Source organism: Alosa pseudoharengus, unplaced genomic scaffold, assembly GCF_046254945.1.
Source record: "Alosa pseudoharengus isolate Yale_2024_CS ecotype anadromous, Long Island Sound unplaced genomic scaffold, YU_APseudo_1.1 YU_APseudo_1.1_scf_17, whole genome shotgun sequence".
Taxonomy (NCBI): domain Eukaryota; kingdom Metazoa; phylum Chordata; class Actinopteri; order Clupeiformes; family Clupeidae; genus Alosa; species Alosa pseudoharengus.
This window is the reverse complement of record NW_027468640.1, coordinates 30,305,407-30,332,359: the sequence shown is the minus strand read 5'-3', so window position 1 is coordinate 30,332,359 and position 26,953 is coordinate 30,305,407. Positions and strand designations below refer to the sequence as shown.

The window sequence follows — 26,953 nt, the reverse complement described above, 5'->3', positions numbered from 1 at the left end:
CACACACACACACACACACACACACACACACACACACACACACACACACACAGCTTGGATGACGATAAAAAATATCTCTGGGAACATAATGCTGAGAGGGATCTTCATGTCAATGAAGCAGTATGCATAGATAAATATGCTGTGTGAATGAGTGCTATCTGAGCATAATAAAATTCTGTCTAGATCGGTCACCAACCTCATATCACACACTTTTACACTCTGTATCACTTTTTTAAAAGTTGCTAAAAACAGACCACAACAGGATGTAAAATAGCTGTGAATAGCTACAAATTAGCCGAATACTGATGGGAAACAAGGACAGAGTGAATTAGGTCCCTCAGTCACGCTCAAGCACCAGCACCGACAGCTCCCCAAACCCCCTCAGATGTGTTGAGAACAGGCCTGGCAGAGCAGGACAGCGGCACTCTCCAACAGAGCAGCCCTCACTCTCCCGAGACCAGTACTGACCACCAGCTCATCACACACACACACACACACACACACACACACACACACACACACATCAAGAACTCACCGACCACTGGTCCAAGGAGAACACGGGGCTCTCTCTAATGACAGGAGCATTACATGAGACTGCTCGACAGACAAATGAAATATGATGTCATTTTGTTTTTCTGTTGCTCTACACTGCACTACAGTCAGTGTGGTGCGGTTCTGCCCTCAGGGCAAGAAGCAGAGGCATGTTAAAAAGGGAGGTAACTGCTGTTTTTCTTTTCTAGAGGGTTCCTTCTGTCTGTGTACACAGAACGGACTGTTCTTAAAGAAACACACTTGAAAGGTAACATTGTACATGGCAGACAAGTACAATCTGGACTACGCTCTATAAGGAACACTAGAACACTAAATAACACTAAATACAAAAAGACTGTTATTTGAGCTACTAGAACCACTTCCTGCCCAGGGTGAAAGCAGAACACACAGCAAAAGAGCATCAACTGTGGATCCTCCTGCCATAAAAAACGGCATCATTCCTCCCCAATTTTCCAATAATGTCAACCTATTAATTGCTAGATATATTAGACTTTAAGATATTTGCCTGAAACTATAGAACTTTTAGTGGTATGTGCAATGTACTGGTGAGGTCACAATTTCCTGTGCTGTTTTCAAATAGATCTCCTACACTATGCAGCATGTTACAAACCCAGACACCGTACCTAGGAGCTTTGTACACAACACAACTGGGAACAGGTGCACCGTTAATTATTTATCATTGAAATTATACAACAAAACTCACCCGCAAGGAAAGCGCTTAACAACCACCCGTGACGGAAGTTGACAAAATGGCGTTGCCGGAAGCGTAAAAGGCCTACACTACCCGATTCCTCCCTCAAAAAGCGACGACCACAAGAAGCAAATCATGAGGTTACAACACATCTGACAACAGGACGTTACGGCAACGCGACTTCCCCAATCACTATGGTGACTTTATATGCAGGCTAGGAATCTAAGGCAAAATAACACATACCATTTCACTAATATATACTGAAAAGGACTTTCCATTGATCTTATCCAAAAAGACCCAAGACAAGACTTAGGCCCCACACATATTAGGAAACCGGAATTTGGAAATTGGCCAGTGTTATGAGTCTGAGAGTTTATTTGTGCTGTCAATCACAAGGTGTCACTAGTGTACACCATGGGACCATTTTAGTGCACTCCTCCAAAGTAGGTAAACAAATCATCTAAAAGAAGCTCCATCATCAAGCTGATGCGATGGGAAAATATCATAAGATTATGTTTTCTCTTTTTAAAAAAAATAAATATTCCTGCGCACCCCAAATCCTCTCATATTAAAGATTTGCGTGTGCGTAAGCTGGCAGGCGAAGCTGAGAGGTAAAGCGAAGGCCTGTCTCTCCTCTCGTCCGTCTCTCACTATGTCGCTCTCTCTCTCTCTCTCTCTCTCTCTCTATCATTCTGTCGGCAGCTGCCCGGGCCCCTGACCCACTTAGAGTGGAAGGGGATCAGGTTAGAGATTAACCCACAGACACAGACAGTGGAGAGAGGGAGAGAGAGAGAGAGAGAGAGAGAGAGAGAGAGAGAGAGAGAGAAAGGGAGAGAGAGAGTGAGAGAGAGAGAAAGGGAGAGGGAGAGAGAGATCATCCCAAATGAATATGCCTGAGTCAGAGCCAAAGGCCTGACTGTCATGAACTCAGTGGTGAAACCTACAACAGCGCAATGCTATCCCTTAGCACAGCCACTGAACACACTGTCACAACAACATCAGGATCACATTCATACAGAAAAAGTGTGCTCCATACAGACGGTGTACCGCTGGTACACTGGATTCATAAAGAGCATTCCCGAGTGTTTGTTCCATGCAGGTTCATCTGGCTAAATAACAATAGCTCCATAATTACTGCTGTCACAAGTGGAAATTACAGCTCATACACTAAGCTTTGGAAAACGAATCTGTATAAGACAGAGACAACAGAACTATTATAGTCTTACCTGGAGAGCGCCATGCTATTCATGCTCAGTGTGAAGTATTGTCTGTACTTATGGTGTACAGGTGTGTGTGTGTGTGTGTGAAGTGTGTGTGTGTCATGTGTGTATGTGTCAGGTGTGTGTGTGTCAGGTGTGTGTGCGGTGTGTGTGAGGTGTGTGTGTGTGTGTGTGTGTGTGAGGTGTGTGTGTGTCAGGTGTGTGTCAGGTGTGTGTGAGGTGTGTGTGAGGTGTGTGTGTGTGTGTGTGTGTGTGTGTGTGTGAGGTGTGTGTCAGGTGTGTGTGTGTGTGTGTGTGTGTGAGGTGTGTGTGTGTGTGTGTGTGTGTGTGTGTGTGAGGTGTATGTCAGGTGTGTGTGTGTGTGTCTTACCGTGGTGAAGCAGAAGGATCCCCCGGTGCTGGAGCTGTGGCGGTGGTGCTGGGGGTGCTGGGGGTGCTGGGGGAGGGTGGTGTGTGGGGAGCTGTGGCTCGTGGCGCTGAAGTGCCTCCTGATCTCGGCCGACGAGTGCCTGCAAAACACCGGCAGCAGAGCAGGTGAGTCCCTTCTGCCGCCGCCGCCGCAGCTGAGATGCCACCTGAGCGTCGATGCCGCCGACGCGGGGCACAGCAGGCCGTAATTACATGCCTCTCGGCCGTCATGGGCCGCGACGGGAGAACAATGCGTTTAAATGCGGGGTGCCTCCGCTGGGGTGTTTATTTTCCCTCTTCTCGTACACCACGGGGGGGGGGGGGGGGGGGGGGGGGGATGGATGCTCAGTTTGGTGACAGGCAGGACGAGAGGGAGCGTAAGGAGGAGAGGGAGTGTTGACGAGGGAAGCGTAAGGAGGAGAGGGAGTGTTGACGAGGGGAGCGTAAGGAGGAGAGGGAGTGTTGACGAGGGGAGCGTAAGGAGGAGAGGGAGTGTTGACGAGGGGAGCGTAAGGAGGAGAGGGAGTGTTGACGAGGGGAGCGTAAGGAGCTTTGGCTGGATTGGGAAACAAGCAGGCTCAGCCTAAGAGGCTGCGGGCACTTTCATCCAGCCCTCCCGCAACACAGACACAACAGGGACCTTGATATACACCTCACCTCCAGCTACCAAATCAAATCTTCAGCAGAAAACACACACACACACACACACACACACACACACACACACACACACACACACACACACACACACACACACACACACACACACACACACACACACACACACACACACAAAGATACACACACACACACAAACAGACTCTTGGTTATTAATAAAGTAATCTATGTATTCCACAAGTAGTATCTCACCCTACTCCACCTATAGATCAAAGGACCCACTTGACCTGCAGGATACCTTACATATCCACCTCTTACTAGCCTGTTGGAAAGATTTAGTTCACCTAATCATATTTTACAGGGCCGGTATCTTTGCAGTGGCCATTATGCAATGGAGCGATGCCATTGCATAACACCAGCCTGCCATACCTCCCTATTGTAAAGAAAACGCAGAGAAGGAAGCTGCTTATTATGCAACACCCAAACCACACCTGTCTGGAAGTCCATGTCTTGACTTTGCACTTTGCAGCACCTCCTACGTTGCTCACAACAAACGCTGAGGTATTTACTGTTACAATCAAAATCTTTTCTACACAAGTGAGTCACAATGCAGCTATATAAATGCCTGTTCTATTCCGCAGGAAGTTGTGGGTTAGTCACTCAACAACATTCAGTCATTCATTCATTAGTCTGACCTGATACCCTGCAGCCAGTCAGCTATCGAGCGCTGATCGCTCTGGTTACTTTGAGCCACTTCAAAAAGTCCACCGCTGTCACTACTAATGGAGTTGTTGGTGGTGAGTGCAGATCGAGAAGGTCAGACTTTGAACTCGGAATCCACCCTGAACGCAGAGGCCCCATGGGCAGCGCGCCCAGTACTGGACTAATGATTCTCGCCGTAATAATGACGGGTCATTCAGATGGATGCCCTTAGAGTGCAATTACTGGGAGGAATTGATGTCAACAATGCTGGGCGCGGAAAAGGCCTCCTACAGCAGGGTCAAGGGTGCCAATAGAGCAGAAAATATTCTGGACTGTACTCAGGAGTGAGAACACGAAGAGTATGTGTGTGTGTATGTGTGTGTGTGTGTGTGTGTGTTCCCCATATTGCTTTGGGATTCATCAGTGGTTTCAGTGAACTAAAAGGAAATGGTCAGTCTCATTAAAGTCCCAGTCCACTTGTTGGTGGCTGCTAATGATCTCTGTTTCACCCATCAGCATGCTGTAGGTGCCTACAGGCTGGCATTGGGGGGGGCATTTTTTTTATAGGGGTGAAAGAAAATGGGTCACTGTTCCAGAAGGTTCCACAGACTGCGCTCATTATCTCACAGAGTCCATTGTTATCCATGCAGGCAGGCAGGGCATCCTGCCACACTCTCGCTCAACTCCCTAACCCCCCACCCCCCCACACACACACACCCCCTAACCCCCCACCCCCTTCCCCCCCTCCCCCTCACACCCCCTTCGTTTCGAATACCAATAGGCTTGTTCAACCTGACTGTATCAACCTACAGCTATGAGGAAAAACAGGCCTACAGCTAAACAGTAATACGAAATACTCTTCTCTGACATGGCAGAAACAACGCTGATTGATGTTGGCTTTAGCTGAATTCATGAAGGTCATTACCAAACCTTTCCTGACCTTTGTCCTAATGTGTGTTGGAGCAGGTCGCTCCTGGCTGTTAATGTTTTGTGGTTTGTGTATTTGGGGCAGGGATGGGGATGGGGGGACTCCATAGCCGTCGGATGCCCTACTACAACACCTTCTTAATCCTTTCCACAATAAACCGAGCAGCTGTCCACTTCTGCCCACATAATGTCTGTCATATATTAAAAAAAATATATATTAATTTTAAGGGCTAAAAGTACCGAGTGACGGCTTGTGAAAAGCTCCTGTTAGTCATCACTTTTATTAATGGTCCTTATCCTATCTATCAAATGTGCTTGTTTATACTGTACAGCCTGTGCTTTGGGCATATTGCATTCTATCAGCTCATGATCAGAGGTTCATGAACTGGTTAGATATGGTCTTTCTCTTTTACATACTAATGCTGCACACATGCACACACACACACACACACACGTACACACGAGACCTCAAGCCCTTAAAGGTCATCACCTGGGCGAGACACCAGGCAAATGAGGAGAGACCCAGGGCCAAAGTCCCACGAGGGAGTGAGCGCACGCACACGCACACGCACACACACTCGCACACGCACACGCACTCGCACACGCACACGCACACGCACACACACACACACACCACCCTCAGGTAAACATTCCATTCCTGATTAGGTCAAATATCAGCCACTTATCAAACTTCACAGGTGTTAAATTTGGAACAAAGACAAAACCTGACCTGTTGAAATTCATGGGGTTATTCACAAAAAAAATTGTGGATGACAATGTTTTTACTCTAGGTGACAAAATTAACACAGAGAGAGTGACAGGCATAGACCAAGTATTTTTGAATTACAGCTTAATTGAACGCGTCTTCTTGGCTTAGACCATGGATGATTTCAATCTGACACTAAATCAGGGCCAATTTCAATGCAACGCTTAGACTACACAGAGTCAATGACTGATCACTTCTTAAAACATAAAGTACACAAACAGGTTCTATTTCAGGCAATTGAGGAATTCACTCAGACAAGAGACAGCAAGCATACCTGCAAGAAAAACTCAAACCCAGAAAACAACCAAAAAGGCATGCAAGACACTGCAAGCACCACTACTGGCACACGCAGTATGAATACAAGCTGGCTAGCATGCTTACTTGGGGGGGGATACACCCTAGTCAGGATACAAGCTGACTAGCATGCTTACTTGGGGGGATACACCCTAGTCAGGATACAAGCTGACTAGCATGCTTACTTGGGGGATACACTCTACTCAGGATAAAAGCTGACTAGCATGCTTACTTGGGGGATACACCCTAGTTAGGAAACAAGCTGACTACCATGTTTACTTAATACACCCTACTCAAGATAAAAGCTGACTACCATGCTTACTTTGGGAATACACCCTTGTCAGTGAAATCATACTGTGAATGCCTTCCTTACAACTTCACATTAGACGACATGAAGTGCTGTTGTGTGCCTAGATAAAGCACTAAACATATGTAATGAGAGGTTGCTGTTGCTCTGGCTGATACTGGGGATGCCAGATGTGTATCTGTCCTTCATATGATGTTTATTTTCTATCCCTCTCAACATCAGCCATATTGACCTTGTCGCACTTCAAAAAGCAGGACTTTGTGTTCACCAAAACCATGTGCTCTCTTTTGCAATCTGATTGGCTGTCACATTTTCCAGAATTACCCCGCATGAAAACTGAACTGTCATATTAACATCTTATTCAAGCAGCTCAGCCATTATGTCAGCACATGAAGTCCCATGAAGCTTTCAAGGAAACAAAATTCTTGGTCACACTGCACGCTGCCACCCGACTGACTTGTGACCAACGGCAGAACTATCCAGTTCAACACATCAACACATCAACAGCGCACACAGAGACTCCATTTGAGGACAGTCGGGCAGCAGACAAGGCCTAACAACAAACATGCTAGTGCTAGCGTCCAGTGCTAGCAGCAATGGAAAACACAATATGTCACACACCCACGTTAACAAAACGTGAAGGGCAGTCAGAGAGCACAGACCAGTGCCGAGGCCATCATGCAATCTTGACAAAATAGAAAAATGATTCCTGTCCAAAATGTAATGGGCTCTTCCTTGCTACACTCCTCCACCAGGTTTCATGGAAAGGGTAGGGGGACAGATACACAGACAGACAGACAAAGGGGAGCAAAAACATATGGAGATATTATATGGAGCACTCTCTTCTCATCACAACTCATTTTCAACTACCGTACTCTCTACTGTCTGTTTTACAATGAGGAAAGATATTAGCCATCATTCATAGTTTAAGCTGCTGTCTGTACACTGACTTCATTCTGGCAAATGTAAGTGTTCACAACACATAAGTGCAGTTTGTGGTTAAACCATTAATTAAAAAGGTTTTCTCATAAGGCTGGGTCAGGTGATAACTGATTTATTACTTTCTGAAGGGAGGTTTTGTTAATTGTGTTATATCCTTGACAGGTTGTTGGCATTTGTAACAATAGCTGTAAATCCTCACAATGAGCTCCACGTCCTTTGTTGTCTGCGCATAGAAATGAGGTTTGGGTACAAGAGCAACATGCAGGCTGGTTCAGTAAAGAAAATCCAAAATGCTACGATTAGTAGTCTACAATATAGAATACCGGTACATCTTTCCTCACTAGTAATTCTTCTGTCCGTATTGTTTGTATATATCCCATGTCCACATCAGAGTCACTCTGTTCAAACATGATATTTTGTAAAGTTGTTTTACATTAACAGTATTGTTTTATTTTGTGGTGCCCATTCTGTGCCAGGGAGTTCTGTGCCAGGGAGGGTTAGCAGACTGTACTAACTTCACTGAGAAAACCCAAAATATACTGGCATTCATCTTTAAGGCAGTGAGATCATCTGGATGTTGTGCTTTTAATTTTTTTTTGCTGATTGCTGGTCTCTCAGAACGGCCGACAGGCAGTGATCTGTTTGTGGAGTCGGAGACATGCTGAGGCTTACCATCAGCCAATTCCCACATAAACTTGATCCCACCTTCCGCCCGAGGCTACTTTTTTTTTTCACTTGAAGCATCCCAATAATGAGCCGAGTTGTTCATGATGCCATTGACCTGAGCAAGGAGAGCCGGGACAAAAAACAACTCCATAAATCTAAAAACATACAATAATGCACTTGGTTTGGCTTTGGAAAATTTGCACATGCATGTAAGTGCTGTGTGACCTGTGTCAGCAAAACTGGCACCTTGTCGAAAAGGTTTTGTGACACAACTTGTCCATACAGCTGTACCTGAAAGCAGCAGCAAAACTCCACCAAGTCAGTAGTATCCTCACGTGGTGTCTGCCACCATCTCAATAAGGCTTTGTTCAATGAAATAAAATCATTCACAGAATGTTCCATGTGCTAGACACTCCTGTGTCCTAAAGTACGCAGAGTTATGAGTTATGAAAACGAGTTACGAAAATAGCTATGAAAATGTTACACAAAATAACTTGCATTATTTAGGAACCAGCAATCAGCCTCTTTCACTGGTCTGTTTCTTGTGTGTGATTCCCCCTCTCAGTGAATGATTGGATGGATGACTTTTGCTCCTGTACTTACTCCTGGCCGTCTGAGACAGGAGTCTAACGTGGCACTGTGTACAAACAGAGAGCGTGAGTGGGCTTTATCTTACCAACAAAATACCAGAACAACAAGTCTGTTGCAGTCAGCGCATATCACTACATCATTATGCACTTCAACAAGACGACAGACCCACCATTTTCCTCAATTTAGAAAATCCAAGGCAGAGCAGCAGTCACCTGACTCAGCATCTTACTAGTATTGTGACTCAGCATCTTACTAGTATTGTGACTCAGCATCTTACTAGTATTGTGACTCAGCATCTTACTAGTATTGTGCCGCTATCCGGGTTTCCGCTGGGCAGATACCACTTTCTTCCTGCTGACTTTATCAAAGCTTCATTCCTGGAGCGACATTGTCTTTGTGGGATACCCAAAGTTTTCACTCAAAAAGGCATCTCAGAGTTAATCGACCAACCCGCAAGAATGTATGGCTAATCAAACCACAGCACCACACACACACCCTACCTATTGGAGGACAAATCACACAGAAGCATTTGATAAGCGTTGCCCGAGTCGCACTTCGACACCAACGACTTTTGGTCCTATATCTAACGCAAGGACAGAGTGCAGGTACTGAATCGAAGGCGAGCCAAGCTGACTCCAATCAGTCAGCACTGTCACCAAAAGTGCTGTGAGTGGTCTTTAGGGCACCAAGTTGCTGAATGAGGTCGGCTTGTTTGCTCCCCGAGTCTTCAGATACTGGCAATTCCCCGAAGGATTGCATTGCTTCAAACTGCAGTGGAGATCTTTCAGTTGTATTTTCCTAATACTTCAACTGCACTATAGTAGGACACTAGTAGTGATTACTCAACTGTAAAAAAACATCAAACCTAGCTAACTTCCAAACATGAATGGGTCAAGACGTATGCCATAGCTTCTAGGCTACAGTTTGCATTTGTACTTTTGAAAACCAGATGCCACTGTGTAGACCTATACAACAGCAAAGCCTGTACCAACAAACGATGGGTCAGACGATAACGTGACTAGTAACTAGCGTCACGCCATTGCATTTTATCCATCTACATCAATTTCACTTCCTTTTTTTTTTTTTTTAAACGTGTTCTTCACACATTGCTGGTTGGTGCCATTTCGAAATTCACTCCTTGCAGATTAACTTGTTTCAAAGTAAGTTATGTAAAAACATACTCCTCTCCACCAAAAAAACATATATTCTTCCCACATCCCAGTAATAAAGAGTTACTAATCACCATTTAAAACTGTTTCACCCAAAAATTCTTCATATGGAAAACTGGCTCTGTATAGAAACTTTTAGATATTACAGAATCCATGAAGTTTCCAGCCTATTTGATAACCACTACTATACTACAAACGAAACAAGACAGCAGCAATCAAGGGAGAGCCTGATGCTGCTCATCTTTAGGCACAGAAAATACTCTCACAAACCATTTTGAAACTAATCTGAAATAACCCTTTTCACTTCTACTGCTGACTGTTTTTGCATTACTAAACAGTTTACTATTCTAATCATGTTCTGCTATTATTGTGCAGAGGAAATTACCTATGCCTCCATACATATATATGTTACATATATATATATATATATAATGCTGAGTGAGTCTGAATACAATAGGATGTGTTCATTCTTCAGGGCTCTTCCTACCCAGAATCATCATCATTCCGCAGATATGCCATTCTCATACACCTTAATGCTTGTCAGCCATGCTTCCTAATGACTGTCACTAAGACATGAAACTCAAGTAGATCCCCATTGCAGTCATTACTTCCCTTGGCTTCCAGGAGAAAACGGTATTAAGGGTAAATGGTAAGAAAATGGTATTAAGGGTAATTCAGGGTGGGCTGAATGTTTTCACCATAGCACACAGGGTAGTATTAGTATGAATGGACATAAGTAACACATTTAACTAGACCAATGCAGCATCTGTACTGTTTGCTTGGTTTGTTTCCTTCACAAAGTACATGGCAAAATAAAGAAGTGAAACTAGGAGAACAAATGAGATACAACTGATAGCACGGATGGAATGCTGTAAAGACACCAATGCAGAACCAATCCCATTCGTTATTAAACACCACCAAAGTGGAAGGATAAAGACACCTGTTTTGTGGTCGGAATGTAAAGCAAATTCTTCCTTGCAATTAGGCTCCGATGTCAGACAACTTTCTTCATGCTGATACATCCTGTCAAGAGTTGCAGTTGTCTTAGAGTGACAGCTGTAAACACCTACACCATGTCTAATAAAACATATGAGATGGAGAAGTTTAAATTATCTGATAACTGGATGAAATAAATAATGAATTCCCACGTTTTGTTTTCACACTAATGTTGGACAAACTACAGTTGCCATGTCAATGAATAAATAAAAAACAAACAGCAAAAGAGGAAAAACTCACACCTCACATCTACCAAGCTCAGTCTATATCAGTATAACCACTCTGTCATATCATCTATATTTATACTCCATATAGCCTACTTCCTCCCCAGCTGTGGATAGACAGAACTAGCCTAAAACAATAACCACTTCCATGTTGCAGCTCAAAGGGACTCCAACTTCATCTTTCATACATTCACAGCATGGACTCAATTTCCTCAGCAGGAAATGATCCATAGACAAGAGTTCTACTTTTGGGACAGAACGGAAATGATCAAGCAATTAGTATTTATTTTTTCCGCAAATCAGGAAAAAATGCTACTTTAGTTTAGATATATGAAGACACACCTGTGTGAAATACAAGTTTACGTCTCGAGTTTGCTGTCCATACAACTGTTTATCATTATGCTTAAATCACAACAATGTGGTGCCCATTTGACGGGCGACAAGTGCAGCTCACGATCAAACCACAACGACAGCAGAAATGTGGAATGTCACAAGCTGCCACTGTGACCAGGAAAGACAACACAAACTGTGTTCCTGTGCGCTGAAGTTGGTTAACAGTGAAGGAACGAATCACACCCAGACATTAACATGCGAAACGTGTAGCTGCATGCTCCGGAATCTACAGCAAAAGTAAAACGCAGTGACGGGGCGCGTGAACCAACTCGCGCAGCAGTCCATTAAGGTGTAAGGTGCATGGAAGTGGTCCTTACCTGTTGATTTTCAGAGCGAACGCTCGTCGCTCCGAACCGGGTAGCGAAGCCATTGTAGTTCACTGTCGCCGCTGCGACACGCTCAGCGGAGTATCCACGACTCTTGCGGTACAGATGTCATCACTGGCTCCCAAGCTTCATCCTCGCGGTAGCGGTGGCAGTGGTTTTCTGGGTGGAAACTTCCGCATTTTCAACTCCTCAACTACTCGCAGTCTGTTGGGAGGGCAGGGCATGACTACGTTGTGTCCATGCTGACTAAATAAACACTTAAGATCTGTCTCCCGATAACCCGCTGTCTGATCTTCAAATAGCCAATCTATGCCTGTTCCTGCTACAGCATTTTTTTTAATAGTCAATAGGGTATTCAAGCATAAATGTTACATTGTATGATTGTATGATCAGATTACATTACATGAATGTTAAATAAGATAAGTTAATAAAAGCCTACAATAATAGGCTACGTAGCACGTCCATATTAGTCCTATTATTACAAAATTATCAAATTGGATAATTATTTATTAGGCCTATAGGCTACGGCAACTCTCATTGACATAACTTTTAGCACATCCATTTGTTTTCCATTGCGATTGTCAGTGTTCAACTACCCTAGGCTCATGAAAAATAAACTATTCTCTCCTATTCAAACAAAAAGTTTGAGGGTGTTATGGCCTAACCCTGTTTTTTCTATTCACGTTTGTTTAAATTAGGCTAGGCTACAAATCACTTGCAAGCCAAAGCATAGGCTACCCATTCACGGTAACATTTTTTTCTTTAGTAAAACGTTGTTCCATCTCGTTAACATTAGTGTTAAATGTTACCAACATTTGACAGCTGACACTTTGCACATAAACCAGAGCCGTATTATGCGTCTCTGACATAGGCTACATGAAACTTTTGCGCCCCCTTGCGTCGATATTCCTGAACTGCTTGTAAAGTAGGCTAGGCCTACTAAAATCAATGGTATGGTTAAAAGCTCGTAGACTAAGACATTATCCAAATTGATATGACCTACTGACATGCTGTTTTCAAGTGCAATACATGATTTCACATTATTTTATCAGGATATCATCTCAACTAACCTGTGCAAAACAAATGGGAACCAAGGTTACGTTATTATGTCTTCCAGGGGACAAAAATCATGTGCACACAAAACAGCCAGCATGCGTGATGTGAAGTTTTAGCTAGCTAACTCGTATCAGTTAACTCAAGCAAGACAGACGCGTTTTGGGTTTATCTCGTTTGTATGAGACTTGTGTAACTTAACCAATTTAGATGTCGTACTGTTAATTTTAAAAAGCCAACACTGACACGAGGTACAACTGCACAGCTAGCATTAACCTCAACAAAACAATAGCTAACGTTAGCTAGCAAACCGGTTAACTTGATAGCTGACGACACACTCCCCACGACTACAGTCCTGTCATTCAAAGTTAGCGTTACTTTAACTTGTATATATTAAGTGAAAGTGGTCAGGGCTTTTCAAGAAATAGCATCGTTCTATCTAGCTATGGACGAGGAAGATTGTCCCGAGCTGGTGCCCATTGAAAAAACGACGGATGGACCATCTTCGCAAATACCTGTCACAATAATCACTGGCTATTTAGGTAAGTTACGGTTTGGCTAACGTTACAGAGCTTTGTAGAATTTTGTGGTGACGTTAGCTAATTAGCGGAGAGCTAAGCTTACTTGCCGTAAGCTTAGCTCTCCGCTAATTAGCTAACGTCACCACAAAATTCTACAAAGCTCTGTAACGTTAGCCAAACCGTAACTTACTAGTGCAAAAGCTAACTTCTGTCGAAAACAATTTCTTCGACAGAATGCTACATAGAATAGTTCTATAACATTAGCTTAAACATTCTGTGTGCAATTTGCGGTGGTAGTCACTAACCTTGTAGGTGTATATCTTATCAGATTTTCATTCCTCACAGGACAACAACCGCTCATCCTAGTTACTTACTCCTAACTGTAAAACTGTCCAATCATATTTCAGGGTTTGATTGTTACCGTGTTCCCTTAATTTTTCCCCCCCTCAGGTGCAGGGAAGACGACTCTGCTGAATTACATCTTAACTGAGCAGCACAGTAAACGAATAGCTGTCATTTTAAACGAATTTGGCGAAGGTGAGGTATCTGATTATATTTTATTCTATTGCAAATTAAGACATGTCTTCTAATAACGGATGTTAAAAAGCACATAATAAGCAAATATTGAAACATATTTTGAACCTGAGATCAATCCTGAGGCGGTTTTCAGATTAGGTGTTACTCTGACCTCAGTTTACTTCATGGCTCTAAGGCAAGCTCAGTAAGGTACTCTCACTCTGGTTTCACACTGCAAGACCCTAAGTCCATGTTTGTTGCTCATTCTTTATGGTTAACTTTGTGAACTACTGAGGATTGATTTGGCTTTAAAGAACCCTGAAGTATCATGGTAGTGTCCTGCAAAGGGTTTTCTTTGTGAAGTCATATATTCTGTCTGTTTCTGGGCAACTGGACTAATTTAATGAATAATGAAAATCTAAGGTTTATGTTACCAAAAAGCAGGAAGGTAGTGAGTTACATGGAGGCCTCATTCAGTATGCGTGCATGCTGTTTAGTTGTTGGTTGTTGCTTTGCAGTTGTTGTTCTAAATAATTGACCACTGTTGTCCTCCTTCGCAAGTTGAGACTCTTATAACATCGCTGGTTAAGATAATCCACATGCATAACCATGAAGGAGTGGTCTGTGAGTGAAGATCTTTCTCTGATATAGGTGCAGTGTGCAGACTCAAGGTGAAATCTGTCTGACTGTTGTTCCACGTTACACCACCAGGTAGCGCTCTGGAGAAGTCTCTGGCTGTCAGCCAGGCTGGGGAGCTCTATGAAGAGTGGCTGGAGCTCAGGAACGGCTGCCTCTGTTGCTCTGTCAAGTACGCAACCCTTTTCCCACCTCTTCTCTCCACATTGTGCCAACTGTGAAATTATGTTTCTAATGCTGCATCTTTGCTAAATGTGTTTGCTTCTGCAAATGATCAACTTAACAGAAAATGTAACATCGATTTACTTGCTTGCTGCTGTGACTTTCCCCCATAAATGGCAGTGCTCTCTTTTGTTGTTACACAGAGACAACGGGCTAAAAGCAATAGAAAATCTCATGGAGAAGAAGGGGAAGTTTGACTACATTCTTCTGGAGACCACTGGATTGGCTGACCCAGGTAGAACCCAAGTCCTGTTGACATCATATGCAGTGAGAGTGAATAGCAACAAACAAAGATGTAGAATTAACACAAGATAATGCATACGTCATGTTCCTCCAGTGTACTGCTTAGGTTATGTATAGGCAAAAGAGAATATGTATAGGCAAAATGTGGTAGATATGGTAAAAACATGGTAGATTATATGCAGTGGTCCTGCGTGGTCTCCACCCCCGCACACTGCGCACAGCCTTGGGTATTTTAGCTAAAGCAAGGAATGCTGGGAATCTGTTGATGTCATCAGCCAGCCCTTGTAATCTGACAGATGGGATGTTTGATAGAGTGGCAGGTGTCAGGTGAGGTGGGCAGAGTCAGCCTCTGGTCTCTCTATGTCTGCTGCCCTACAGCTGAGGGAGCACTGCTGACACTGGTAGACCTTTGAACAACACCGGTCTCAGTGCTCTTGTAGACAAGCGACCCGTCACTCCAGGTGATTCCTGCCGAATGGCTGTGCGCCCCTTATTGCTTTTTGCATTAAACATTTAGAAAAGTGCTTTATCATTTATGGGAGTTCTATTAGTGGATCAGTCTGAGGCCCCGTCATAGCGTTCAGGTCAGTGGGATAGGTTTTACAACATCAGACATAGCCATATCTATATTTCTGTTTGATTAAATCGTTTTATTTCCATTATTGTATTAAGGAGAAGGACATTTGGCTGAAATTCTAAAATTGCACATTATTGGCTGTCATCACTTAATGACTTTTAACTAATGTTAAAAGTATTGCAATCTTTTAGGAGCGGTAGCCTCCATGTTCTGGGTTGATGCTGAACTTGGGAGTGATGTGTATTTGGATGGTAAGTGTTCCCTGCTTTTCAAAAAGTGGGTTAAATATACAAAAAAAGGAGGAAGTACAGAACTGAAAATACTGCCATCTTAGAAACAATGAAAAGAAATGTGTTTGAGTAATGCATAACAATTTTGTTGATTGTACGTCGCCTGAGCAGTTGGAAAGGGTATCATTTGCGCTCTAGCCCCTTGGACCGCAGAATCAGCAACACTCAATGGGCCACTTCAGATGGCAGATGGTTAGCAGTAGGAGGTAGGTAGGCGTAATGCATCAACCACCCAATGCCATGTCTGCACTCTTTCAGGAAAAAATGGGATGACGCGCCACTGTGTAACGCAGTCGTCAGTCACCCAATACATGAAACATCACAATCAGTATTATCCTCTTGGGTATACACTATAATGTGTTGTCCCTATAATCTGGACACAGAGATGTGTTAGAAAAAAACAACTTAAATTTTGTGTAACAGTTAAAAAAAGGAAACAACACAAACTTGTGTCCCTATCTGGACACAGAGATGAGTTAAAACAACACAAGTTGTGTTTTCAACACATTCGTTTTAAGAGTGTATGACCTATAATCATAGAGAACATGAATGACAAAGCTCTTAGCTCAGCCCATGTGGTTCTACAGTGTTAAATGTATAAATCCAAAATGCTTCCTTTCTCAGGAGTTTCATTATAGTTTCTCCTCTTCTCTGGGAGGGATTTTCTCAATGTCCCAGAATTTGAGTGATTCGTTGGAGCCATGGTTGGAGTGAACATAATATCTCGCTATTGTATGGTCCATGTTGCAATAACAAAAGTGCCATTGTGTTCCGTTTCAGAGGATGTTTGGTTTGTCCAACATAAAGTAACCCGCATGAACATTTCAAAATGCATGTGTGGTGGAAAAAAGGGTTTAGTGTCAGCTGAGTTGAAACAGTGGGTGGAATGAACACATCTGTTAAAACAGAGATTGAGCAGGCAACCACATCAATGTATTTGGGGGACTCATTGCTACATTATACATCAGTAATGAAATATGCATTTCTCCCAATAATTGGGACTAATAACGGTCATTAACAGTAATAATAACGGTTATTATTGTACCGTACCTATTTCACAATTGTGCTGAGTAGTTATTGGTGATAACTGCAATCATTTTAGATGTGCATTCTGTAATTATGTCAAGAGATTGCTATTTCAACTCAGCAGCCAATGAAAATCACACATACAGGACACATGACACACGGCACATGTAGAACTTTTGGCACATTAGTTCCTTGTGAACACTTTCATTTTAAGGTCTGGGGGTGCACGGATGGTCATTTTTTCTTATACTGTTAATGTCAAGGGCTTAACTGTATGTCCTCATCACGGTATCTAAATATAATTATAATTGCAAATAAACATCAGCATACATAATGAAATCCTTAAAGAGAATAGTCAGGTGTAGGGTGGAAAAAATATAGTCGAAATGATACAAAGTTATCAGATGATGCCACAAACCATTTAGCTGTGTAGGATACCTCTGGAGAAGATGCGTTGGCAAGTTCAGATGAGAGTCTTTTCCTGCCCAGTTAGATCCTCAGAATCAGTCAGCTCAGCAGTGGCCTCATTAAGCAGAGTCTGACAAGATGATGTTGCATGGGCTTAAAGAAAAGATGAAGAAAAAAGAGGACTAAAGCACAACAGTTTCCACACATTAAGGAATGTATCTCAGATAATTACCTTTTTTTAATTACCTGGGATGTTAATATTCTCTCATAGTACACAGCTTTCGCACCCTTCATTATTGTCTGATAAAATAAGAAAGATTTTAGATGAATTCTTTTAAATTCACATATTAATGAATAAAGTAATTTGCATACTCACCAATTTCTCCTTCGCTCATAGCCGATGAGATCAGGATTTGTACACACAGTACTAAGCGCTTTCAGATATACGTGTAAGACCGGAGGTTCTGCCGATGTTAAACGGTGGGGCCGTATATCTGAACGACATAACCGGTCATGTGGAAGTCCGAATTCACCCGGTGTTTATACTACTTCCCCCCCCCCCCCCCCCCCCCCTAGTATTTCCTCCGGACATTATGTAAATGTACTGTGTCTGAATGAAGCGTAGAACATGCGGTTAAGATCACACCTAGTGAGAGGGCGTGTTGGTGACGTTTCTTTCGTGCGTCCATGTGGGTAGATCTGACTTAAATGCCAGTGTTATGATGGAGTGGCATAATGCTGTCCAGAAAATCTCCGACCTGGAAAGATGCAGACATCACGGAGCTACTGTCCATGAGGGCATACAACATTTTGATAGAACACATGAAGGGAACGGCAAGAGACGTTGTAGCCTACAACTGCATGGCAAGGCCAAACCCAGATAGCAAAGGGGCGTTGAGGGGCGTTGAATCCACGTTTGTTTGAAGCGGCGGAGGTTGATTCAACGTGGATTCAACGCCCCTGTGCTATCAGGGAAGGAATTCAAAAGACTGAATCACCAAGCAGAAGGCGCTGAAAAGGCAGTAGGCCTAGCCTACAGCGACGTCGTTGACGACAATAACAGGAGTATTTAATAAATTGTTAGCCAACACGGTTTTCTGTTCATTGATACCTCGCAGAGCTCGCTGATATTTGTTGAGCATATGCCTAGAGAAAATGAAAACGAAGAAAAGCCAACTTTGTTACAAGCTCCTTACGTAAAAGCAGACACATGGGGAGAGGATGCTTTTGGAAAAAATAAACCATGAAAAAACGAACAACTTCACTGTTATGTTAGTATTTTGTTTATTGCTTAAAAACGTTGTATGATGGCCTTGCAGCGGCCGCATATATTCTGCGTAATATCTCGCATCTTGTGAACTCTACAAGCCCCCACCACTCACTCGACAACCACACGGAGATTCTGTAATGTGCGTGTATGTCGTTCACACATACGTCCGTATAAGGTCAGTATTAGGTCCGCAGGTTAGCATCATATCTGAATCATCCGAAGGGGATCTCCGTTTGACAAACCTCCGCATGTACTCCGGAGGTTATCTGAAAGCGCGTGTTGATGACCATATGTAATAAACTCCACCTTGAAGGAGAACTTGAATTGAGGCATCCTGAGAAAATGGCCCCCCACTGTTTCTTTCTCTTGTGGCATACCCAGAGGGCTGGCAGACTCAGGAGCCTGGGTGACCTCAGCCATTGAGAGGCTAATTGAGCCGAGGCGCAGTCTTTCTCAGCTCAGACGAAGTCTCGGAAGAAGACCTGTGAATAGCAAAGTAATGGTTTATGTATCCTCCCTAGTCAAACTGGCCAAGTTACAGCAGGTAATAACATGGAAATGTTTTGATAGATAGTTGAACTGTTACTTTAGATACCAACATGAACTTACTTGTGTTTGCAACAGGAGAGGCCTGGCATTCACTCACAAGGAGAATGTGTGTTCCTCTCTTTGATCTCTGAAGAGCATAGTGTAGTGACTAAAACATACACCCTAAAACTGTTTAATTTAGTGTGTATGGTCCATTAGCTACATGGGCTAAATTTTATGACACTATTCCTGTTGGCATCTTCAGCCAGAATGGAAACATTTTGTTCTTGCTCCTTTCCTTATTTTTTCCAACTCCAACTGCAGCTTGAATTGGGGGGAGATGTGCAGATGCCTACACTATCTCCTTTGTCAAAATGCCCATCATCTTTGGCAGAAACCCTGGCTGGAAATTCAGGGCAGTGATCATCCTCGAAAGTTTTGAGGAAAACCTCACTGACCTGCTTCGCCGCTCTTTTTTGAAATTCAGCACTGGTCAGCTGGTTGAGCAAAGGAGTAGCAACTGATGGTCCTGAGGCTTTAGCGTGTTCAGCCCTCATGGGTCATCCTGCTAAGGCAGGCACAGCTGGCTGCAGACTATCCTTACAGATTCTCTCAGTCTCATCTACATCATCATTGGCTGCTTCCAAGAGCATTTCATATGTAATCTTATGGATTTATTGGGCTAGGGATGGCTCTTCGGCTTTCTTGGGTCTCTGAGGTGCCCACCCTGTTCCAAGGCATACAGATCATAGACATCTAGCTGACAATTTACATTTACAGTTAGCAAGTTAGCAAAAATGACAATAAAGCTTATTCATGACAAGGATGTGATTTGGGCATGATTTGCTTTCAGAAAGCATTACTTCAGGGTTGATTTGGAGTAATAAGGATGAAAAGCTTGAGGTTTATCAAAATAAAATTATAGTAATTCCAGTGATTATGGTACATACCGAAATTAGGGCTGTCAATCGATTAAAAAAAAAATCTAATTAATTACATACTCTGTGATTAATTAATCTAAATTAATCGTATATATAATTTTTGCTGAGAAAGTATTTTAAATATTTAAATTCAAATAAATCATTGAATAATCAGCATTAGTGACATTAAAGTTCAAAAACTCTTTTATTATTATTTTCACTGTTCAAATAATGGCCATAATAATCTATGATATGACCTAATATGCTGAGGAAATAAATTCAGAAGTGCTTCGGGAAGAAGTTTTTTTCACATACAAGGCATTTCATTCCACAGATATAACCTAGATAGATAGATAGATAGATACTTTATTGATCCTCAAGGGGAAATTCAAGAGGGGACCTAGGGGACACAATGAAAATAAATGAACACTCCCCTCAATGTCAACACTATTTCTTTCCATTGATGTGCGACTTTAGAGTTGACAAACTCCGGTGATATGCAAATTCCTTGCTGCAGACATTGCAGAGGACTTTCAACACTTTATTTTTGTCAACACCATCAGGCCGTTTTTTTAAAGTAAATGGTCCAATCAATGATCTAGGCAGCACATTTTCTTTTCTCTCCTTCATTTTACAGTAATGGTTACTAACTAGAACGGCTCGGGGTCAAAGGTCATACGGAATCGATTATTCTGCGTTATTTTTTTTAATCAGTTATTTTTTCTCAAATTAATTAATCGAAATTAATCAGTTATTTTGACAGCCTTAACCGAAATATGCATTTTTCACGTACAATTGCAAATGTGATAGGAACAGCCAGGACTTCGCTGAGGGCTGGTATGAGGTAATGAGCAGTAAGAATTATGCCCCCTTTGATTTTTTTTCAGAAGGTTGCATTCCCTTAGAGACAGACTTGTTCATACAACAATAAGTCCCCCAAATAGACTGGTGTAGTTCTCCGCTACACATCTGGGGTTTTACAGATGTTGGTTACTTTATGTTGGCCAAACCAAGCGTCCTCTGAAATTACCCTCCGCTATCCGATGTCGCAACATGGACTACGCAATTGTGAGACACTATGTTCACGCAAACCATGGCTCAAATGTATCACTCAAATTCTGGGGCTTTGAGAAAATCGATAAAGATACAATACCTTACGATACGATAAATAAACTCCTGAGAAGGGAAGCATTTTGGTTTATACAGTACATTTAGTACAGTTGAACCACTTGGGCTGCCTTTCATGTTCTCTATGATTGCAGGTCATAATTACGATGTTGTATACCCAAGAGGTTAACAAGGATTGTGTTGTGATGTTTCATGTATTGGGTGACTGATGACTGTTACACAGTGGTGCGTCATCCCATTTTTTTCTGAAAGAGTGCAGACATGGCATTGGGTGATTGATGCAATACACCTACCTACCTCCTACTGCTAATTAATGCCAAGGTGACATGGAGAGGAGGAGGTTATTTAACTTTTGTACACCTTTTGACTCCTGAAGATACAGTGCAACCAAAGGTTGGTAGTTTGCACCTATTTACCACTCTATAAGTTAGTTGTGTGTACCGGCTCTTCCTTTGGGTTCAGTCATCTGAAGTGGCGCATTGATGTATATCATCTGAGTTTGTGATCTGAAGAATTTGTTTGATTTTACTACATTATAAGTCAATAGCAGCACAATAACAGACCCTTTATTAACAGAGCCTTTGATTTAAGAATAAAATCACCCAGCCATGAAATCCAGTCTTTGAATTGTTTTGTGTCACACAATTTCAAGCTTCTTCATTTAACACACTGTTTCTTTTACTTTCTCTTACAGGCATTGTCACGGTAATTGATGCAAAATATACAATGCAGGTAATTGCCATGCTTTCTATACGTTCATGTTAATACACATCTGAAATGTAAAATTGACATCTCTGCCAGTCTCAGATCTTAAAAGGCATCTATCTGGATCTGTTTCCCACATATACATAAAAACATGTAGCAACTGACAGAGGAGAAACCAGATGGGCTTGTCAATGAAGCCACAAGGTAGCTATTTCCTTCCTCACCTTATCAATGTATGTTAAACAAATTATTTATTGTTCATCATTTAATCACAATAGTTCCTGCTCTTGTCTTTCAGACAGGTGGCTCTTGCAGATCTTTTAATTATTAATAAAACGGACCTTGTGAGTGAACAGGAATTAAGAAAAGTGAGGGACACTGTTGGGTATGTAAACACATTAAAAGACACATTTGTCGTAATAAATGCAATTTATCTTCTTTTTTAAAATATAGATAGTCAAAGCGTGAATTGTTAACTTCAAAAATGTGCCTTGCATGTATTGCCTTGCCTTGCAATAAATTGATTGCACTTTACCTCTCTGTTTTCTACAGATCCATAAATGGACTTGTTAGAATTCTAGAAACGCAAAAGGCAAGGTGAGTGAGAAACACTACCAGTGCAAAATAGGAGTGATGTAATTCCTTATTTTTAATATTTGTTCATTTGTTTGAATTTGAATTATAATAAAATGTGACTTTTTAACTGCATAATGTGATACAGGCATAAAGGACGGACGTATTTCTACATTTAAGACTAGTTCTCCCTTTTTGATTAAATCTGTAACTGACTTGCTAATTGCTGTTTTAAAAGTTAGTTTCCACTACATTTGTGTGCCTACTTGACTCCTTAGAGCAGATCCAAATATATATGGTTTTCTGCGCTTCACTTGGCACACATAAGCGTCAAATTGGGCCTGTTTGGAAGACAAAAACAATCACAGGGGCTTCCTCATGGTCACTCTTCAGTGAAGCTTAATAACACTTCCCTACAGTATCAGGGTCAGGGCACAGACCTCTGCATATCTAGCTGGAGTCACAGAAATGACATTGTTGTAGTTTCATGCATAGCATATGAAGGGTGCCCTGTCCTCCCTGATTGGCATGGACAGGATGTGATACTGCTCTTTGTCTTTAATTCTCTTATAGAATATTTAACTAGAAATGTCAAGGCTTCAACTATTTAGGATGTCTTTGTTTGTTTTGTTTTGCAGAGTTGACTTATCCCAAGTGCTAGATTTGCATTCTTTTGATATTAAAGATGTAACAAGGTAAGACCACATGATAAATAATCTAAACCGTTCATCACTAGTATGCATCTTAAAGTCAGATTTACATTATTAATTTGAACAGGAATCTATTGGCTCCGATTTCTTATTCTAGAATGTTAAAAGCTGTTCTTGAACCAAAGGCAAACATTTTATAACCAAACATGACAATTGAGGACGATTATTTCAGCCATCAACAATTTGGAACACAAACTCCTTGTCACAAGACCCAGAATACAGTGATATTTAGAATCTTTAAGAGCTTTTGTGAATTCCTCAGGTTGTCTGAAAAACTACAGCTTGTGAAGTCTACACATCCACATCTAGACAAGGTACGACTGCTCTTAATCTACTAAATGCCTTTTTTGCCATTTTGGGACATGTTAATGTGACTTAAATGAGCCCAAATTGAGCTTGCTCAGAGTCTAAAACTTCAGCTAGCTTTGTCTAAATGTAGCAAGACATTGAATAGATTAAAGCTAATTCATGCCATACTCAGTGTGTGTGTGTGTGTGTGTGTGTGTGTGTGTGTGTGTGTGTGAAGAACTAATATAGCCCATAAGGCTTCTGTAGGAGCGAGGTTCTCACCCTGCCTTCATAATGGGAGGGTCTGCTTGATCATCTGTTTTCAGCTGTGTTCTCTTTCCCACGTGAGCCTCTGCCCCCCACCCCGCACTATCAGGCCCTTCCCCGTCACTCTTTTCATGCAAACGAGGCGCCCTCTCCACCCCCCACCCCCTGTTTTCTGTTGTTATACCAAATGAGAAAGGAAGTGTGTAACTTTAACACTTCCACACAATGCCTTAAATATCTGCAAAGTGTCCCTTTTGATGCCGTGAGGAAGTTCTGGGGTGAGGGGGGCTAATGGCCTAGTGTGGTAGCTGCTGGAGTACTTGACATTACATGCAGTCACTAGTGCCAATAACAAAAACATGAACCATCATGACATTTGACATTTTTTACCCCACTTTTGTAGGAGCGTGTCAATTGTGAGAGGATTTGGCTAATAAGAGAATGAAGATTTAAAATGTTTCCCTTGTTTTTGTACACTTTCAAATAAAGCTTACTCTATGCTTAGGATTCATGTAGTCCTTCCCTTGTGTCTTTTTATCTATGTAGAGTATCTTAACAGTAACAGTTGAAATGCCAGGGGATGTCTCTGAAGATCGGCTGAACCTTTTCATTCAGGTAGTTACTTTTAGGACCACAATTCAAATAAAAAATTGAGTTGGAATAGTATATGTAATTGCTTTCAAATTATGACTGTAAATCATTGCTCTTTACAGGACCTTCTGTGGGAAAAGAACTTGAAGAATAAAGAGGGGTCACCTATGCATGTCATTCGCTTAAAGGTGAGCGCTTCAAAATTCCATATCATGAAGCACTTTGGGTCAACTTTGCATGTGTTAAATGTGCTATCTAAACTAACTTGACATATTTCAGATTTTTTTGTTTCTCTGTAAATACGTTGTCCTGCACTTGCATCCCCTAGTCAATGAGTAAATCAGTTCAATTATTTAGAGTAAATCAAGATTATGCCGATATATTTCACTGTGTTGTCTTTGTCAGCGTTTGTTTACAGTTGTTTTTTCCTTGTTTTTGCCTGTGCGTTTGTGTGTCCAGGGCATTTTGTCCATCGAGGGTAAGGGCCAGCGGGTGATGTTGCAGGGGGTTCATGAGCTTTACGAGCTGGAGGAGACCCCCGAGGCCTGGGGGCAGGAAGAACCCAGAGTCAACCGTCTCGTCTTCATAGGTGAGCGTCTCCTCACCTGCCTCACTGTCCCCTCAATAACACTGTTTTGTTTCCCCTTTGGGTTTTATTATTGCTTTGTATTCAGTGAAACCATGTTGGGGTCTTTCTGTACTCAACTGTGATCTCTCTCTCTCTCTCTCTCTCTCTCTCTCTCTCTCTCTCTGTATAGGGAGATATCTGGATCGTGACATCCTACGGGCTCAGTTCACTACCACTCTCCTAAATAAGGAGGATAGTAAGACATGAAACATTGCATTCATTTCAAGTTAGATTTGTTATAAAAAAAAGTAAATAATTTGTTAAGAGAGTGCTGTTCACTTAACTGTTGTAAGGGTTCAGGAGATTCAGCTCACTTAACACTTCTAAATTTGACTGAATCTGATGTCAATTGTCTTAAAGCAGAATGATACTGCGTTTATATGTATGTCATGGTTTCGAGAGAATTGATGATTGTGATTTGGTGGATCTCTATGTAGATCATGATCTTAATTTGCAGAATGCTTGTCTTTGATGATGATTTCAGAGTAGGGTTTTAGCAGGCTACGTGGAATCTGATTTGGTTTTTTGGAATGCCTGCCTCGTCTTTGCTGTGTTTTGTGTTTTTTTTTTATTATTATTATTATTCAGATGAAAATTTTATAGTTTTGTGGTTTCTTCCATTTTGTGAATCTGTCCCCGATGTCAAAATTAAACTGAGTAGGACGTGATATAATACTGAAATGTCATCTTAATTTTTCAAAAAGTACAGAAACATTATTCATTTAACATGTAATGCAGTACAGCTGTACAACTTTTGTGGATAGCTCAGTAAAAACAGTGATTCATACATATACCATAGGCCTACCTATACATTATGTTGTTCCTTGATTTCAGGTTTTCAAAAGGTAAACCCATATAAATGGTACTTGAGGAGAGATGCATGCTGTGTAATGGGTTGGTTAAGAATTGTGTTGCCCCAAAACAACCCATTTTATATTACACTATCTGTATTCACTGACATGTCAACTCTAAATATTTCAAATATTTTACTACAATTAGGTTGTTAAGGAAACCTACACTGCAAAAAAGTCTGTTCAACCATTCATTTATTAAAAATGTGTCCTTCTGTTGCATAAAAAGTATTTGGTTTAGGGTAGAATTCAGTCTGACTACAAATTAGTCACACTTTTAACTAATCACAAAAATTGTTTCTTATACCTTGTGTCTGAGAAAAGTTGCTGTTTATTTGAAATTCAGTCACTAAAATAAAACAGCTTCGATTAACTTAAACATAAACCTTCGGTTCAGTCGTTTTTGTATGCTGTGTGGACTTTGGAGTTTGTTTGTGTTTTTAAACGATAAAAGACGGCCTTTAACAGCAGGCATGCATTTCTATACGCATGACAGGTGAGGAAGTAGGTGGAGTATTCAGAATCATTCATTTGCAATTGAGATACGTATTAACAGTCCTAACACATATCCGCGCAACAGCGGACCTACACCGAAGAAGTGCTTTGGCAATTCACGCCTTCCAATAAAACCTTGAATGCCCTGTGGCTGTAAACTGGAGATACAGCTGGGCTGTTTCCTACTTGATTCTAATGCTGATAACCACATTTACCGTCCTCTAAGCACTTTTGGAGCGCCCGGCGGGATGTCCTGCCACGGCCATTTTCATGGTCACACCACCTGCGGGTATCTTTTTCTGGGAAACCAAACTGAAACCCCAGGGGTCTGGTTAAAGCAACAAATCCTAATCTGGAGTAAGGCGTGGTGGTAAAAGTTCCAGCCACATCCGCACCTCCAGCTGTTTCGATCAGCTTCCGAATTTCAACTCCGTACCACTGCTTTATTAAATCAAGAGCATAGAGTCAAAGAAACCTTCCAAAGAAAGTCCTTCTCTGTATACTTGTTACCAGTATCCATGTGTTAAAGCAGTATGCAGTTATGTCAGGTTAACCAATTCAAATGCTTGGTTCTGCCGCGTGAGTCTATATGCGTAGGCCTACTCAAAATATCCAAGTATGTAAACGAGAATATGTTTATTTACTACAAGCATTTAGGTCTAAATGCATTGTAGCCTAAGCTTTCTTTGTAATTATGTCTTCTGTTATAGCCTAT

At 41.8% G+C, this 26,953-nt stretch overlaps 2 protein-coding genes across 6 annotated transcripts in view; one reads left to right on the top strand and one right to left on the bottom strand.

Moving 5' to 3' along the window:
* The window catches only part of dock8 (dedicator of cytokinesis 8), a 45,574-nt gene extending 33,579 nt beyond the window's left edge, over positions 1–11,995 (bottom strand). For 2 of the 5 annotated variants that reach the window (XM_076289270.1, XM_076289272.1), the window contains exons 1-2: positions 11,784–11,995; positions 2,834–2,972 (exon numbers count right to left, since the gene is read on the bottom strand). In XM_076289270.1, the coding sequence (XP_076145385.1) occupies positions 2,834–2,972; positions 11,784–11,836 (192 nt within the window). In that variant the 5' untranslated portion in view covers positions 11,837–11,995. Of the gene's footprint in view, positions 1–1,255; positions 1,349–2,833; positions 2,973–11,783 lie in introns of those variants that run through there. The other 3 variants (XM_076289271.1, XM_076289276.1, XM_076289273.1) reach the window with 2 other exon arrangements.
* Positions 11,996–12,937: 942 nt separating this feature from the next.
* cbwd (COBW domain containing) lies at positions 12,938–26,128 on the top strand. The gene is made up of 15 exons (XM_076289277.1): positions 12,938–13,387; positions 13,817–13,903; positions 14,594–14,690; positions 14,884–14,975; positions 15,752–15,811; positions 21,825–21,862; positions 21,993–22,039; positions 22,134–22,220; positions 22,388–22,432; positions 23,047–23,103; positions 23,381–23,432; positions 24,220–24,288; positions 24,387–24,452; positions 24,724–24,853; positions 25,023–26,128. The coding sequence occupies exons 1-15, from the start codon at positions 13,291–13,293 to the stop codon at positions 25,097–25,099; spliced, it is 1,101 nt and encodes a 366-aa protein (XP_076145392.1). The 5' UTR covers positions 12,938–13,290; the 3' UTR covers positions 25,100–26,128.
* The last annotated feature ends 825 nt before the right edge of the window (positions 26,129–26,953 follow it).

What these genes read in the sequence shown, in the direction of transcription:
- cbwd (XM_076289277.1), top strand. Translation starts at nt 13,291, where the DNA reads ATGGACGAGGAAGATTGTCCCGAGCTGGTGCCCATTGAAAAAACGACG. An exon ending in CACATCCACATCTAGACAAG is followed by an intron (nt 23,433 to 24,219) that starts GTACGACTGCTC and finishes TTATCTATGTAG; the next exon opens with AGTATCTTAACAGTAACAGT. An exon ending in GGCTGAACCTTTTCATTCAG is followed by an intron (nt 24,289 to 24,386) that starts GTAGTTACTTTT and finishes TGCTCTTTACAG; the next exon opens with GACCTTCTGTGGGAAAAGAA.